Raw genomic sequence first — 17604 nt, 5'->3', positions numbered from 1 at the left:
TTAAGGATGTTAGTCTTTCAAAAACAGAGGCATTTTAATTTGACAGGGCCACTCTTTCAAATCCATTGTAACAACATTTCGTTCCAAGAAAACTGTATGAAGCAACTCTGTAAGCCACGTTCAAAATCCTAATACACACAAGCATGAAAACTGAGTCTCCAAATAAAAAAATAAGCGCACAGTAGTCAAATATCTTACGTTGGGACCACGTATAATAACAACTAATGAAATTATACAGAAGAGTGACTAAGCATTACCCTTCTGGCCTTCATCATAAGGATCTAAAATTTCCTCAATTTTCCCTTCCCTTCCCCAAACTCACACACAGATTACACACATCAGTGCTTAGCATCAAGTCAGAACACGAACCATTAGTGAGGATCGGTGAGAAAAATCATGGTCCTGCAAAAACAGACACACAAAAAGTTACTTCATAGACTTTCACGTTTATTGTGTAGTTGCAAACCCTTCTTAAACTGCAGGAACAGACTTCCTCTTAAACATTCTAGGCACAAAAATTTACCCTGAGATAAAAACAAACTGCTTTTTGTGCAGCACTGCAATGATAGCGGGAGAGATCAGACTCGCCGCTGGATTCCCATCACCTTCCGATCAAGTCCTCAGTTGGATTTGTACAAATGCAAAACAGCTAAAACAGGAAAACTCTGGTTTAGTGAGGGGATCATTTAGTTTTTAGTACAAATGATACAGAAAAATCACCCAGCTGGTGTCAGATCCTCAGGTGAGGTTAATAGGAAAAAAATATCTTTTATGTATTTGTTGAGCGTGTTTGAAGTGGAAGCAACTGTGACAACAAACAGAGAATGCCATAATGGCATTTTTAGAGCCACCTTTAAAGTTGGACCCAAAAGCTCTGGATCCTGCAGGTATTTTGCAGGGCCAAGTTCACAGGTCTCCACATGTTTTCACCTACACAGAAGTACTTGCGTTCTTGAAGAAACAGAGCCAGGAGCAGTAACTAGACTTGACCTTAGAAGCCACCATACTGCTTGGATCTAGAAGTTACATTTTTCTCTTAGAGCTGAGAAGTATGTGTCATTGAAGTATATTATCTGTTCAGCATAAAGTTTACATATGCCATCAATAACAATACTCATTGTCACCACCTCAGCTCATCTTTGTCGGATTTCTAAAAAGTATTCTGGAGAATTTTTCAGGAAAGGGTGCTCTTGGGTTTGCTATGTACTGGATGAGCACGTTTTATAGTTCCAGGAAGAGTCTGGCAATGCAGGAACCTTCATAAATACTCTTCGGAGTACAAAAAGTTCAAGCAGAGAAATAATTTAAAAGTGAATTTATTTCTCTGAACTGGCACGAAGAGAAAATGTTACTGGTAAACTGACGTATCTACAATCTTCAGGTGAACGTTACTGAAGGTTTTGTTTATTTTAAGCACAGCAGGAACAGCTTTAATTTCCTTATAAAGATTCTGCAGCACAAGGTAACATCTCCTTTGGGAAGTGAATGCAGAAAGGACTCAGAATTTTGGCATCTTTGCTGAGATGGGTTGAACGAGTCAGTGCTTTATAGTGACATGCATTAATATGCACAGCCACTTTGTTTCATCAATAAAAAGCCAAAGAACTTAAATGATAAAAGACAGAAACAGCTTTTGTTATGCATACACGTAGATTTTAAATTCTCTGGTAGTTCCGCAGTCCTGGAAAAGGCTACTTTTAAATAAAATTATGTGGAAAAAATATACATAAGTACATTGTGCACTTGAAGCAAAACCATATGCATTCGTTATGCTGATCAAATGTTTTCTATTATAAACTACATCTTTCCCAGTCTGAGGGACACTTGCCCAGCACTTCACTGAATAATACAGAGTGTAACGAGGAGCCAGGTAAGACATTTTGAGGGTGGTGAAGCACTGGCCCAGGTTGCCCAGAGAGGTGGTGGATGCCCCATCCCTGGAAACATTCCAGGTCAGGTTGGACGGGGCTCTGAGCAACCTGCTCTAGTTGAAGATGTCCCTGCCCATGGCAGGGGGGTTGGACTAGATGACCTTTAGAGGTCCCTTCCAACCCAAACTAGTCTATGATTCTATGATTTTCTGGTGCACTGGGCACAAAGAGCAAGAACAGATCTGCAGAAGCGTGAATTTTTAAGGCAGATTCTCAACTGACCTATACTGATTTACTAGAGTTGAGGAAGAAGCCATCAGAGCCTTTCTTTTCAGGCATTTGGAGTGAAAGGAGTGATGCCGTTTATGTTCATAAACAACTTAGTTCTTAGAGACCACTGCTGTGGTTCTTACCTGTTGCTTGTACCCTAGAACCTTCATTCAAATACACTATACAACTAACTCACCGAAAAGGAAGTAGGTTAACATTTACAGTGGTGAGACTGGGATTCAGTTTTTTGTGGTTTATTTCCTCAGCTCCCCAAAATCATGTGATCTTTAGCAAGAAATTGAACTGAACTTCTCACTGATCACAGAGACAGAACAGGAATTCTTAAGTTTTTTCCCCAGAATTTTCAGAGTGGTTCTCTTCCAGGTTTCCAGGACCAAGCTGCAGTTTCCAGCTCTGAAAGTTTGCACTGGCATGTCACAAGTGACTCCTCACAAACCTCCACTATGTAGAACTACAGCCTCAGGCCCTGAGAGACTAGCCAACCCTACAGGAGCAAGCCTAAATAACAAAAACTCCTACAAGAGCAAAGATAAGAATGATCAAACAAAAGAGTCTAGGAGGCAAGCATGACAAGAAAAACCAGAAACAAGCAGACAAAAATAAGGACAAAAGAATTAATAAGGATGAGAAGAGAAGGAAAGATTCTCTGCAGTTGAGGAATACTGAAACAGTCAAGTTTTGAAAGGAAAGGGGGGAAGAGATGTAGGTCACTTCTGTATTATTCATTTGTTAAACAAGGACAACCCCACTTATTAATCTACTGAAACAATACAAGGATTAATTCCCCATCTGTGCAGCACTTCCAAAGCCTCATACAAAAGCACCAGTGACACTGAGTGTTTTGCTCAGTGTTTGTTGCAGTAACAGGTATGCAAAGATCACCACTAGACTACTCCTGTGTGTAGACAGACCGTTAGTCAAAGTTACAAAGTTCCCACAAGGAAAAGCTTTGACCTTTTGGCTCCAACACAGCAAAAAAACTTCTGCAACATCTACACATACCTGCCTGCCTACATTAAATAATGTAGAGGAGACCTCTATGCAAACCGAACTGACTGCAAATATCTCTTCTGCCCAAGAAATCAAGAACATGATCAACATCAGAACAGGCGCAGAAAACTAAGTGCATTTAACTGAAGCTGATGTGGGGGGAGGAGGGGGGAAGGATGATTTGCCAAAAGAAAAATGCAGATATGGCCAAGTTCTGCCCCTGGACATAGCACTCACTCATTTCATAACATTGCACAAATAACTTCCTAACTTTTTGTCTCAGGACGTCTCATCAGCAGCCATCCATGAAGAGGGGATGATACGCCTACTACTGCTCCTGTAAAATCAGCTGAAGATCTACAAATTAATTCTGTGAGGAATGCATGTGACTTAAATACTCACTGCTGGAGCTTCCAGGAGTACTGAACTGGGAAGTTTCGAGGAACTTTCGAGGTGTAGACAAGTTAGTAACATCCATAAGAGGTACAGGAGAGGCATCTTTCACAAGTGAACTGTGTGAGCAGAAAGAATTAAAGCAAACAGTTTACTATTATTTACAATCTTAGTTCACAACAAATAATCCATTTATTTCTTAAATTTGTAAGCTTAAGCAATAGATATACACAACACACAGTTTTGATACAAAAGGCTTACAGAACCTAACTTAAAGCACAAGTCCACAGATTAATACGAATGGGTGCGTATATATACACATTTAAGTGAAAAGGGAAAAAGCCAAAAAAGCAATGATGAGGGAACACTGTCATATCAAAGACAAAATTTGGTATCCCAAGGTCTCTCTGAATTTAATAGCACTCTAGACTTGTCTGACTGGTCACAGCAACACGATCAGGACACAGGCATGTTGGAGCTTGCCGTAGCACGTGATTATTTCCCAACAGACACACTCACATCCAGCACAATTAACTACTGCTAGCACGATGATAAATTAACATGGAATTGTTAAGATCTTTCTGGAAAACTACATACTGAGGAGAAGAGATGCTCCCGCTGCCATGGCTTCTGTCAACTACTTAATCTTTCAAGCTTTTCTAGTTCCCACTAGAAACCTCCACCCTTTTTCCTCCCCTTCAAATTCCTGTTCTGTGCACACCTACACGCATTCCTCTCCAAAAGAACCTTCTCACTCAGAGAGGAAAGACTTTCTACTCGGTCATTTTCATAATAAATTCACATAGTAGTATTTGCCAAAAATGTGTCATGCTGCCCCAGCGGCATAATGAAAGGCACGAAGCTGGATGTGGCAGGGGAACGCAAGCAAGAAATCATTTTTAAGAGAAAGAAGTGGAGAAGGCTCCTATAATGGAATTGAGCATGTTCCCTTAGAGGTCAAAATGCTTATAGAAATGTGCAAAGACAAGGGCTAAGCTTACTATCCTGCATAAGAACCACCTATACTCCCTAAACACCTACGATACCACACTTACAGGGATTAGCTATGCGTTCCATCTTAGCAATGTTAGACAGAACACACTTAAAACCAACACAAGAAATAATTATAAACATTATTGCATCCTGGTCAACAGCCAGTCTAGGGCAGCACACTAAAACAAAGCAACAATAATGTCCTTGATGCAAGAGTTCACGTTATCAAATATCAATGATGTGCAACAGGGAATGTGAAAAAAGATAGAAAACAAGAAAGAGATAAGGGTCCCTGTAGCAATCGTACAAAACTGCAGTTAATTAGCAGTCGCATAGGCTGGGTACACCAAAGCTTTGTGTCTGTTTTTAATTAACAGGATGAGTAAGGAAGAGACTGATGACTTGCTAGCAACCCTCCTTCCTAGAAATTTCAACTTCAATCAATCCTTCATTTCATAAATTCATTTAACATAACTCATTCTCTCTCCTCTTATTTCTGGTACTCATTTTTTATTCCTTCTCATAATAAAATGCTAATTTATCTTTTCTCTGCATCTTCATCATATGCTGGCTCCCCTGTTGCTCCCCGTCCCTGTTTATTACCTCTCCTACTCTACAAAAGTTATCTTCCAATACTGTGTGTCTCTTTTCTAGCCACTATCTTCCTTCCTTCCCTCCCAACAACTCTATTGCCCTCAAACCTAGAATTCGCAAAGTTAGGAAAAAATAGCCAGGCACTTATACTTAAGCTGAATTTCCACCGACCAGAGGCACCAACCAGGTAAGAAGTTTCAACAACTTTAAAACACCTTAGAAACACAACACAGCCAAGACACTGCTCAGGCACTTCAATATTGCGGTCTCGGGCTAGTAACCTTACGGGTAGCTGAAAGTCTTTTAGACCTTGGATGTTTGTTATAAAAGATGAGCAATTTTTCCCTGTGTTCTTCCCTTTGCCTGACCTGAGCCTCATGAGCACGACATTTGTAGAAAAGGTATACACATCAAAGAAGGAAAAGAATGCTAAAAGGAACTGACCTCATCGTAATTCTGTGGGAAGCAGCAAAAAACCAACAGAATCACTAAGCAAAAGTGAAAGAACAAGAACAGACTGTTCACAGGCTTGAACGTGCATCAGCATATTTGGAGTTTTTCTGCTCTCCACAGCCGTAAGCATGAGAAATTTGCTTGCCAAAAATGAAAGGTTGAGGTGTAAGTCGATGGCACTCTCCCAAGAAAGTTTCTACTTATGAAAGGGAGAATGTTGTCCTCTTCCCTCCCAGACCTGTTGCCCTCAACATCACACCAAACCCACCTTATTCTCCCTTTCTCCTTGTTGCGTTGTCCTACTCGGTTAGTTGATTTGATGTAAAGATGACGGTGTAATTCATCTATCAGGACTAAGTGCATGTTCATCTTCTTACTGTGGAGCTCCAGTCTCAGATCACTCAATCCCTCCACCTGAAGAAGGGGACCCTCCAAGGAGTCCACCGCTGACACCTGGAAGGAGAACACGTGACAAGTTTTAAAGGTTAATTCATTCCTCTCTCAGGACTTTTCTCTTTGATTAGGCAAGTATCTGAATACCATGTTGATTCTATCCATAAACCCTTTTAAAGCAGAAAACGTTTAAATAGTATTTCTTTATTTCTATTCCTAAAAGAAAATTCAATATATAAAAAGGGTCCAGTATCCGAACAACTGAGATTTAATGAGCAGTCTTCAAATATTTTGAGCATACGTATAAAACAAGTTAGTTAAAACACAGTTCATTAAATAAAAATCAAAGCACAGTTTATCACAAAATAAGAGGATTATCAAGTAGAGAAGTGTTAGAAAAAGATATTGACAATGATGTTTGATTGTCTTTGTTCTTTACATTACAGAAACACCAAGAAAACATTATTCCCAATTCTATAAACGGGAGAAAATGGCTTAAATTTTATTTGCCTAAACTGATTTCATTACATAGCTGAAAAAGCTTAGGAGGCCTCACCTTCTAGCCTACATAGCTGCTATGTCATGTAACTACAGTATTCAAATAAACACAGCCGTTAGATTAATGAAAGCTATTGCTAGTTCAAAGGTACTTTTGAACTCTAAAGAGTGTGGGGGGTTTTTTAACGCTCGATTATTAAGGCTCAAATTAAGGAAAATAACTTTATACAAGCAACAGAGTAACAGAGATCTGGACACGCAGTAACGTAAACAGGCCATAGGTAACATTTCTCTGCTGATGCACTTCAACAGTGACCAGCACTTCAACAGTGACCACCATCCAGTGGGCACTAGACTGAGGAACCTAATTTCCATTTATATCCTAAAAAAAGACTTGGACAAAAGACACCAGGAATGACAAATCAGTGCATGAAAGCAACACTATCAATTTGCACCTCTCCCAGTTTACTTGTTTTTCTAACTATTTAACAGAGCACTTCCACAGTTACTAAAAAAAAGAAAAAAAAAATAATGGCATCCCTCTGCAGTTTCCACAATCTCAGTGCTGATGTTGTAAGAAACTGGAAACAGCATTTTGCATACAGAGACTTAAAAAAAAAAAAGAAATCATTCCCTAATAACTGAAGATACTGTTAGTGAAATAAGATATTTGCTTGCACTTCAGGATTTAAGTTTATAGCAAACCTGTCGGCTAAGCATTAAAAATGAAAAGCAAGGAGATACAGTAAATAGACAGCCAAGCTAAGGTCTGGTCCCCTAATACCAGTAAATATTAACTATACTGAAAGAACATCTATCAACAATGTATTACTTTGCTTGCCTCCAAGTCAAGAATGACCCTGAAATAGCTTTGGGGCAGTCAGGCTTTTTAAATTAAGAATGGTTTCTAAGAGGAAGCTGCACTTTTTCCTTCCTCCCAAAAAATTTTGCCAAGAAGTCCCTAACTATGAAAGTCTTTTCTCTGCATGGAAGATGAGAGCGTGCACTTGCTGCCAGTCTTTAGGATAGAGCTGTCTTGAGAAAGAATTTGTGTCACAGTATTAATCACAGAGGACTGAACAGGCTCCTCCTAAGCCCACCAACGCTGCAACTTCAACAGCATTTACAGGGTTCCTATTGCTTGACACAAAGCACTATCCATCCTCTTTCCTCCCACTATCTATTTGTGAACAGTTATGGAAGTTTGGCCATAACACATCACAAAACCACACCACAGATGAAGCAAAAAACCGAATTTGCTTCTCCCCAAAAAGCTGACATGCCAGAGTACATACAAATAGAGAAGGCTCAGCAGGCATGCAGACACAGCTTGGAAACCTTTGGCAGAAGTGTTAAGTGCTAATTTTTATCTTCTTCCTTTGGCAGGTAGAGACGTACCCCAAATTTCCCAATTCCAAAGGCGCTTTAATCCCCCCAGTCACTTCAGGGGAGTTGCAGGCGTTCATCACTGCCCTGAAAGCTGTCAGCAATTTCACCAAAGCAAGAACAAGATCAGGAACAACATTTGTCAAACTGAGAAGCTGAGAGATGAAAATACAGTGAGGGAAGAACTGAAAGCAAGCAAGAAAATGACATTAAAAAGGTTCCAAGACATACAGGGAAAGTATTGTCTAAAACACAAGCAACAAAAATTTAAAGCAAAAGGAACAGTCAATCATTTGTTGTACTTTAAAAAAAATACAAAAACAAAAACAAAACCCAAACAAAACAAACCCCAAACCCCCATACTCTTATGCACTGAACTTTCTTCTTCTGGAAAAAGCTGCTTTTTTTTTTTGGTGGGGTTTGTCGGGTGATTTTTTTGATGGCCTTTCTGACACTTCATATTTGCAGTCAGACAAGCTGGAAGTTATGTCCTTGATAAATGCCACTTTCCCAGTGATTGAACTCTACAGGTAAATAACACAGGCAAGTTTCAACTTTATGCACACTTGGAGCCTTTTAACTTAAGGCAGCCTCACTCCAGTAAAGCCTCACTTAACCACTGTTTTCTTTTCCAATACTTCATTTCCCATTACCACCAATTATCAAGAGAGAGCGCAAGAGCAAAGCTTTAATGTTCAGAACAGTTTGGGTCTGGAAAGTAACCACAGGCTCAATCCAAGTTCATGGAAGTCAAGGTAAAGTGTCCAATTGGTTTAGGTGGCAACAAGCATAAACGTTATGCTAAAAAAAAAAAACAAAACACCAAAACATTTTTCCCTTCTGTTGTTTTACTTACAGAAAGACGATTTAAGTCCTGGGAGCAAGCAAGCTATAAAGCAGCACCCCAGATTATATTTCAGAATACAAGATATGAGATTAAAACATTTGTCTAATTTGTGTGCTGGATAACCTACCATAGAGCAGTAGCATAAGGAACTAAAATGATGCAAAGATATCTACAAAAAAATGCACAAAATTAAAAATACACTACAGATAGATCTAACAATGGAACTGTTACAAGAAAAACCTTGACAAGCTTGTGCTTCACCCTACTATCCTGGGAAAGATCAGTTCTTAAAACTCATTTTCAGCAAATAACTACACTGTCATCACAAAGACTTTGCTCTCCAGAAGCAGGGAGACGAAGAGTGACAGAGAGGGATGGAAAAGGAAGGGAAGCAGCAAGTTAATAGGAAGAGCAGTAATAATGATGACAGCTCTGTTGACTACTTGGAAGCGAAAGCAGAAGTAGTTTACAATTGGCTTTATTTCAAGTCCAAGTATCCATCTGGGCCATGTTAACAAGATGGTCAACTATCTTGAGAAACAGTGAGGTTACAAAGGCGCTTGGAAAATCACCATGGTGGGTCAGCCGAGAGCACAGCCAATGCCACGCGCAGCCAAGAAAAATAAGGTGAGCACTGAGAGCAAGACTAGAAAGAAATAAGACTTTTTAAATTTAAGTCATAACGGGGATTATGTCTATCATTGGCAAAGTTTAGATCAAGACCAGAATTTTATGCCCCCACCCGGCTAGTAACACACCATCACTCGTATTATGCAAGAGACCCAAATGTATGATAAAAATACTTTCAACTTTGAAGATCATAGAGATTTATTTACTGTTGTGTCACCAACTCATCACTCAACTTGGGCATATCATTTCAACTAGTTGTTCTTCGCCTTTTCTGATTTCAAACCCTAATGTGCAAAAGGAGCTAGATGAGTGGGAGACAGGCTGCACAAAGCAGTAACAGGTCAGAGTACAACACAAATACTGCTCTGCAAGAAAGTACTGCTGTTCCTCAAGTTAGTAGTGATTCCTCCAGTTAGAGAACCTTAATTTAGGAGAAAACCCCTTATTTTTGGATTTCTATTTTTTATTGCGGATGCTGCTCCTCTGCTTACGGTATAAAGAACAAATCAAGAAAAAGGTGCATTCTAGAAAGAAAACTACGTGTTGGGGGTTGAATGTATTTATATTGCTAGCACCTTTCCTAACCATAAAAAGCTTTTCACATCTTAAAAGGCAACTGTCTCCCTCCCTCTTGAATACTAAACTTTAAAAAAATAGGGATTTTGTATTTAAATAGTATCTACTATTTTTCCACTCATTTATTACAAAGTTATCTGGAGTCCTCAGAGAGACAGAAGCCCTTCACTTCTAATTATTTGTATCACTTATTAGGATTTTATTACTTTGAACAATTAAGAACAGAAAAACCTTACAAGCTACAACATTTCCATATCAGTTTTAATAATTTTCAGCACATTATAGCAAGTTTTGGATTTTTTCAGTTCACCAGCAGTGTTTTGAACACGCACTTCAGAAGAAGCAGTGCGGGGAAATTAAACGACTCTACGTTTGGAGAAGTAGCATAAACCATCCTCTTGCCCGTTGCTAGAACGACCCAGTTTCTCTGGTTGCTATCTTCTACCATATTCATCTCTGCTTTACAGAGCTTGTTGTACATCAAAATTAAAAGGCATTTGAGCCATCTTACATAGCACCTGCCATTAAGGACAGCAGTGAGGCCAAAGGCTATCCACACCTAGCAAAGAGTGATCTCAAATGCACAACTGCACAATCCCCATATACTAGGATGAGAAATAATTGTAGTAGCTCAGAAGCACACTGTGGCCACTGAGTCAACACTGATGTGTAACGGCAGCAAGCACAGACTTCAGTATTTTCTGTCAGAGCAAGTCAAAGAACTCTGGAAGTCGGGAATCAGCATTCATAGTGTTGCTTGAATAATACACTGATCCAGCTTGGAAGGGACCTCCAGAGGTTTCCAGTCCAACCTCCTGCTCAAAAGCAGGGCTAACTTCAACGTTAGATCAGGCTGCTCGGGGCCTCCAGCCAAGGTTTGAAAATCTGCAAGCATGGAGATTCGCAGTCTCTCTGGTCTCTTCCTCCTGGTGTTTAACCCTTCTCATGGGGCAGAATTTTGTCCCTACGTCCAGCCAGTTTCTCCCACAGAAATTGGTGATGGTCGCCTCTCATTCGTTCACTGTGCACTTCTGAGAGGAGCCTGGCTCCATTTCTCCTCTAACTCTTTTAGCTGGTCACAGACAGCAAAAAACCACTCTTTTCTGCAGGCTGAACAAACCAAATTACCGCAGCATCTTCTTACACGTTGTGTGCTTCTAACTCCCACCACCCTGGGGACTCTCCACTGGACCGTATGTTTCCTTTCCCGTACAAGAAAAGGTATGTACCTTTCTTGTAGAGGGGCCCCCAAAACTGGATGTGGTGCTCCAGATGCAGCCTCACAAGTGCACAGTCACTTGCCTTGATCTGCTGGCTATGATCCTGCAAATACAGGAGTGGGACATCCAAATAATAGGACACAGTGTGATTCGGCACAATACTGTGTTATCCAAAAAGTCCACGAGGGAACTGCACCTTGTTTTCCCTGTCATTGCCACCCTGCACATACACTGAACTGAGGGTGCAATTAATACACCACCCCTGCTTTTTGCTCCTTATCCTCGCTGTGGTAAGCACGTTGGATAATGAAGATTAAAGATGCTATAAAACACGCAACGGTATCACATTTAATTAGATTTTCTCCCCTTTCCTCTCTCCCCTCAGCTTAGACTAGATTTCCCAAGTAGTTACCTGGTTTTTAATGCTCCTATTACCTACGGTGTGCTATTCATACTAACAGAAGGACTAATAGGTGTAGAATTGTGTATAGAGGGGAAGAGTTATCACGACAAGACTCTGCTTAAGACTGATAATGGAATAGCAGCCTTTTTCAGAGAACCTGAAAATTAGATGTACAGAAGAGACCTACCAGTGGTTCAAGGGTCCAGAAAAAGCACCTGAGGGTCCTTCAAGCCTCTTTCTTACACCTGCCTGGCTTAGCTAAATGGAAATGAATAAATGACTGGGTTGTTTTTTTTTCTGAGGGTAGGAGGCTGGGGGTGGATAACGGCATTGTGTTTGAGTACCTGGACACAACGATAATTATAGGTAAGAGAGCTCCCCAACATTTTTCTTTTGGCAGGGTTTGGGGTGCAGAGAGGAGCTACAGCAAGAGAAAACAGCTGGAAGGTGAATCAGACAAACATCTTGTTAGCCTTCTTTAAAAAGCTGTTTTACCATGAGCAAATAGTACCAAAAGAAATGGTAGGTAATCCCCACCACCACTTTTTTTTCTTTTTTTCTTTTTTAAACTCTGAAAGAAGTCTGTCTCTCCCATTGAAAGCCATACTTAAATAAATGCAAAATAACTGTACTCAGTCAAATAATAATAAAAATTTTGGCCTGGATTACATAGAATTTGGTTTAGATAATCTGACAGTTATTTCTGATGTCAAAATCTACTTATTATTGTACTTATTATTTCCTACAATAATAAGTAGTGACCCTTTAGAAAATAAGGATCAATGAAATAAGCCTGAAAAAAGAGCTCTGCTTTGTATGAGCTAAAATTCTCAAGTTTATAGAAAATAACTGTGGCACCAGAACCATTATGCAGCTTGTTTAAAGGTCACAGTCAGTTTATAGTAGGGCTTAATTGCCTTAAAAAGAAAATGAAGCTAAACATTTGCCTATCATAATATCCAATTTGGAAGGTTTTAATTCAGCGTTTTACAACAAACTAGAACCTAAGTACTAGAAAGACATTTGTTAAAATTCTTCTTTCTCTCTTTCCTGACTTTGGCCAAAGTTTTCCAATCTGCTTGCAGTCAAACCTACATATTATCTTAAAAGGTTTTTCAACAGTATTTTAGTTTTCCAAAAAGCATTGTAAAATAGATGTGAACAGAGAGGAATTTCTTTTTTTTTTTTTTTTAATTCTAGACCTCCACAATCCTGGAAGTCTATAAGCAGAGATAAAATGAAAGCCCTCAACTAGGTGCTTCTTCAGAGCAAAAAAATCATAATAATGGTTGTTCAAACTAGAAAACTAAATGCTTTCTGTCTGGGATACCAGCCTATTCTGAGTTCAGACAACAGATATGAAAACATGAACAAACAACTGAGGAAGGTTAAAAGAAAACAATGTGGTAGGTCACAATTTGAAGGAAAAAAAGTCAAGTCATACACAAACGCAGTATGACAAAAGGAAAAAAGCTAAACCCTCTGAATAAAACAGCAAATAAATAGCAGCAACCTAGAAGGTTTCAGCTGCCTTGCTGGATGAATAAAGACAATGCTGACATTTAAAAGGAGGAGAATTGATCTACCGCTTTTACAAGAACTCGCTTTCAAAAGGTACAGGAAAGGAAAATGACGAAAAAATGGCTTAAATGTGTGTAGCCAGATCTAAACAAGCAGTTCACTGAATTCAATTTACACCTGACCTGCGTGAGATAAGGATCTAACCTGAAAAGTTTGCTTAAGAAACAGAAAGGTGCTCACACTCCAGCTGTTGGGATTTTGCACCAGGCAAAATGGCAGAATATCTACAAATGATGGTCTCTATTCAAAGAATTTAACACGTGATAAATTTAAGAGCAGATGATGCATTAGAGAACTGATCCTCCAACCTTCTAACACTGCAAATGTATCTAAAGAATGCTGAATTACAGGTGACAAGGAATTTTCCAGTGGGCCGTTTTGGTTTGGGGTGGCACACGGCACCCCTGTTCCAACATATTTAAAGAAACCAGCAACTGCAAGCAGCTGGAGACACACTCTTGGAGGGGGACCACTCTGAGGGACTGTGGCACAGGGTTGACCCATGCTGGAGCAGGGACACCCTCAAAGGGACTGCAGTTTGTGGGTGGTGCATGTCAGAGCAGGCACTCTAAGGAAAAGTGTAGCAGAGGAAAACCTGAAGAACCAAAGTGCTGCAGAGGAAACCAGTAAGAAGCACAGTAGCAGAAAGAAACCCTTACAGACAACACCGACTTTCTGTGCCACCCATCGTCTCATCAGAGGAACTGCGACAGACTGAACATAAGCCATGGAAAAAATAAGTTGAGAAAAGGGAGGGGAGTAAAGGTGTTGGACTTAAATTGCACCTGGAGAAGAGTGAGAAAACATGTTTACTTAAGTAGTTCTTGATTGTGTTCTCTTTTTTCCCCACCTCAAAACCCAAATCATTGATCAGAAGTTTGTGTTAACTAGCAATAAACTATGCAAGAGTTCCCGAAGTCGAGGCTGTTTTGCCTGCAAAATTCCCATGTTTTCCATGGATGATGGAGAGAATCACAGTATCACAGAATGGTTCGGGTCGGCAGGGACCACTGGAGGTCGTCTGGTCCAACCTCCCTGCTCAAGCAGGGCCACCCAGAGCCAGTTGCCCAGGACTGTGTCCAGATGGCTTTTGAATATCTCCAGGGATGGAGACTCCACAACCTCCCTGGGCAACCTGTGCCAGTGCTCGGTCACCCTCACAGTGAAAAAGCGTTTCCTGATGTTCAGAGGGAACCTCCTGTGTTTCAGTTTGTGCCCATTGCCTCTGGTCCTGTCACTGGGCACCACTGAACAGAGCCTGGCTCTGTCTTCTTTGCAGCCTCCTTTCAGGTATTTATACACATTGCTAAGATCCCTCTTGAGCCTTCTCTTCTCCAGGCTGAACAGTCCCAGCTCTCTCAGCTTTTCATCATAGGACAGATGTTCCAGTCCCTTCCTCATCCTTTTGGAAGGGGCTAACATCCAGAAAGCAGAAGACTGTTGAGTACTTTGAGCTTCCACGGCTGGAAACACGTAATGAGTAACCGATTAAGCCTGCTTTTAAACTGCATTTATATTTTTTAATTAGAAGCTTGACGTAAGTCTTATCAAGTGAGCCTGTATTTCATCTATAAATTTGTTCTCTATTTTGGTTGCAAGGTGAATCAAGATGAAATTGAAAAGTTACTGCCTTTGAGGGTGGGGCATCCAAATAACAGGACACATGGAAAACTTGCACCCAAGCTGCACTTAAGAAATCCAAAGATTGGGAACTGTCTGCTACCAAACTGCCACAGGCCAGTGTACAGCATAGCGTGAACTGGTATCAAGACAAACCAGTGAACATGAGCTAGCTGAGATGACCCTGAACTTGAAGAACACCCAGATGGCCACAGAGCAGGGAGCCTTTAGCTAAAAAGCATGGAAAATATGAAAAGCACACAGATCAAAGATAGCTATTCCTGACTGTCACTGCCTCTTTCCCCTTGAAAACAGGAAAAGGAGAAAAGGTACGCAGGACGTGAGGATTAATGAGTAGCTGTAAAACACTGATGATGAACAGTAGCGAGTGTTGATTAACATACTGGATATTAAGATGATGGAAGAAATTGCTACCAATTTTGTTCACCTTTAAACAGTCTTTAAGAATTAACAAGCTAAAAGCAAACAAAGAGCTATAAAAGACTGAGGACTAAAGAAGATGATTCCTTTGCAGTATTTTGGAAATAGCTGAGGTCACTCCCCTTCTTGAGATAAAAGGATTTGCTGACCAAATGATGCAGGAAGGGGGATACTGATACAGATGACTGAAGCAGAATGGGGGAGAAGTTTGAAAGACTAGCTTGAAAGATTCTGAGCTACACACACACAAAAAAGTGCTCGGGTTGCAAGAAAACAGTTCATCCTGAGATAAGTAGTCAGTGTAAGCTTATTTGATGGGGGAAGGACAGGGAAAATGTACAAATAGGAACAGTGTAAAAGGGTTACTTTTTGTTTGTGGGATTTGTTTTCTCTTAAACATAGCACCTTATATTAAGATTCCCACCAGCAGAGTCATCAACATTACTGAAATGCAACCACTTCTACAAAAGGAGGAAACAAGCAGCCGGCATATGGCACAGTGCCCAACAGTAAGAAAGTATATATGAAGGCTAAGGAGTAACACAATTCTTTTTTAATGCCTTAACAGAGCAGAAGAGAGTTTTCCAGAGAATCATATTCCAGCAAGCCAAACTCCACAATTTTGGTTTCTTAATCAATCATCCCATCTAGTCTTACCTTTTTTCTCCCCCCCCCAAAAAGAAATTTCAATGTTATCAGTTACAAGTGCGGAGAAGGTTTATTAGATGCCCCAGCCTTTTCCCTGCCACTATAGTACTGCCTTAATTATGTTATATTTTACAAAAGTTACTTTTATATCTCTTCCTGATAAGACTACTGCTCCTACTTTATGAAAACGTCAAAACAAACCTGTTATAAACACATTAAACACAAAGTGCAAACGTCCTTTATTTTTCTTAAGTGTTTGAACAGCAATGACCCAATCTTACTTTGTTTTCCTCTACAAACTTTAAAATATTTATAAAATTATGTTCCTCACTTGCTGTCCTTTACTCCAGCTACATAAATTTAATTCTTTCGAATTTGCCTTAGTCCTGTCACCCATCAATCATTCTACTTCCTCCTCCACTCACTGTAATTCATCAATGTCTTTCTAGTAATAAAGTGCTGAAACCAAAAGCAGCGCTCAAGGAACAGAGTGGCTAAAAACCATGAGAGAGGATTACCCAACTGCTCACTTGGACTTCAACACAACACATGAGCAATTTCAACAACAGTATGGTCAAATGACTTCCCTGAAATGGGACCGTCAGAGTATCTATTGGCATCACAGAATTGCCCAAGACTTTTTCCATCAGAGTGACAACTCGATGGAAAGGAGACATGTATTGCCCTGGTACCTGTGATACTTGTGTGCCTCGAATCCTCAGTAGCTCCTGGGCAGTAAGATGAAATTAGCAAATCAAAGATTCAGTATCATCTACAAGAAGCACGTCAGACAGCTCAACTACAGAACTCATTGCCAAAGGACAGCCTTGAAGCCAAAAGTTTAAATTGGTGCAAAAAGTGACAGGGACAAATTCAAGGAAGAACCAGCGATCGAGTGCTATTCAACACAAAAGAACCGGCTTTTCCGTCAAAAGCTGCATATTGCCAAGTGCTGGAAGCTCACAGAGTGTTTTGGGAAAGGATTGTTATTGCTTGCTCTGTCCTCACTCTCCCTCCTAAGCATCCTCTGCATCAGACACGGTATTGGCCTAAGACCACCTTTGGTCTGACCTTGTACAGACATCTATATTAAATCTCACTGGAGCACTGTCATGGACTAGCAATACAGTTGTAGGTATTGTGAAGGCAGCAAAAATAATAGAGAAGGCTTTTCCTTCCATTTTTCATTTCCATACTTTTTTGTCTCTGATTTAATGCATGCTCATTTAGTCTTAATTGCCATTGTCCCAAGTCTTCTCTCTATATGAATGATGTCTAGAACAATGGGGTCTTAATGCATTAAAGTAAAACATCAGGATTTTCCTTTTAATGCAAACCTGCAGTTTCCCAAAATGATTCTCTTGCTGTCTTCAAGATGACATTTCAAGTCTTTCACATTCCCTGTGTCCCATCTCTCTGTTGTTAAAGGAATCTTTAACCCCTTTCAATTAGCTCTTCACCTATTAATTTACTAACTTTTTTTTTTATTACAGAACTCATAAATTCACAAAAGGTAGTATTAAACTGCAGTGTAAGACAACCATTGCCTCCTTCTCAAACAGGCACACTGTCCACACATCTTCATTTATGAGCTGTTCAGCATAAGTTTTCCTCAAGGTCTACATGACAATGTTTCTTTTATCAAACCATTTTGAAAGTTACTTGGTAGCATTATGCCAACTTTATCATAGAATCATTAAGGTTGGAAAAGACCTCTAAGAGCATCGAGTCCAACCGTCAACCCAACACCACCATGCCCACTAAACCATGTCCCTC

General features: G+C 40.0%; 1 protein-coding gene across 1 annotated transcript in view; it reads right to left on the bottom strand.

Moving 5' to 3' along the window:
- The window catches only part of EXOC4 (exocyst complex component 4), a 431485-nt gene that overhangs the window by 372699 nt on the left and 41182 nt on the right, over positions 1–17604 (bottom strand). The window contains exons 5-6 of the mRNA XM_009290434.1: positions 5854–6038; positions 3555–3664 (exon numbers count right to left, since the gene is read on the bottom strand). Coding sequence (XP_009288709.1) covers positions 3555–3664; positions 5854–6038 — 295 coding nt within the window. The remainder of the gene's footprint in view (positions 1–3554; positions 3665–5853; positions 6039–17604) is intronic.

Source organism: Aptenodytes forsteri, unplaced genomic scaffold (genome assembly GCF_000699145.1).
Source record: "Aptenodytes forsteri isolate BGI_AS27 unplaced genomic scaffold, ASM69914v1 Scaffold173, whole genome shotgun sequence".
Lineage (NCBI taxonomy): Eukaryota > Metazoa > Chordata > Aves > Sphenisciformes > Spheniscidae > Aptenodytes > Aptenodytes forsteri.
The sequence above is the reverse complement of the archived record's forward strand: the minus strand, read 5'-3'. Positions and strand labels throughout refer to the sequence as shown.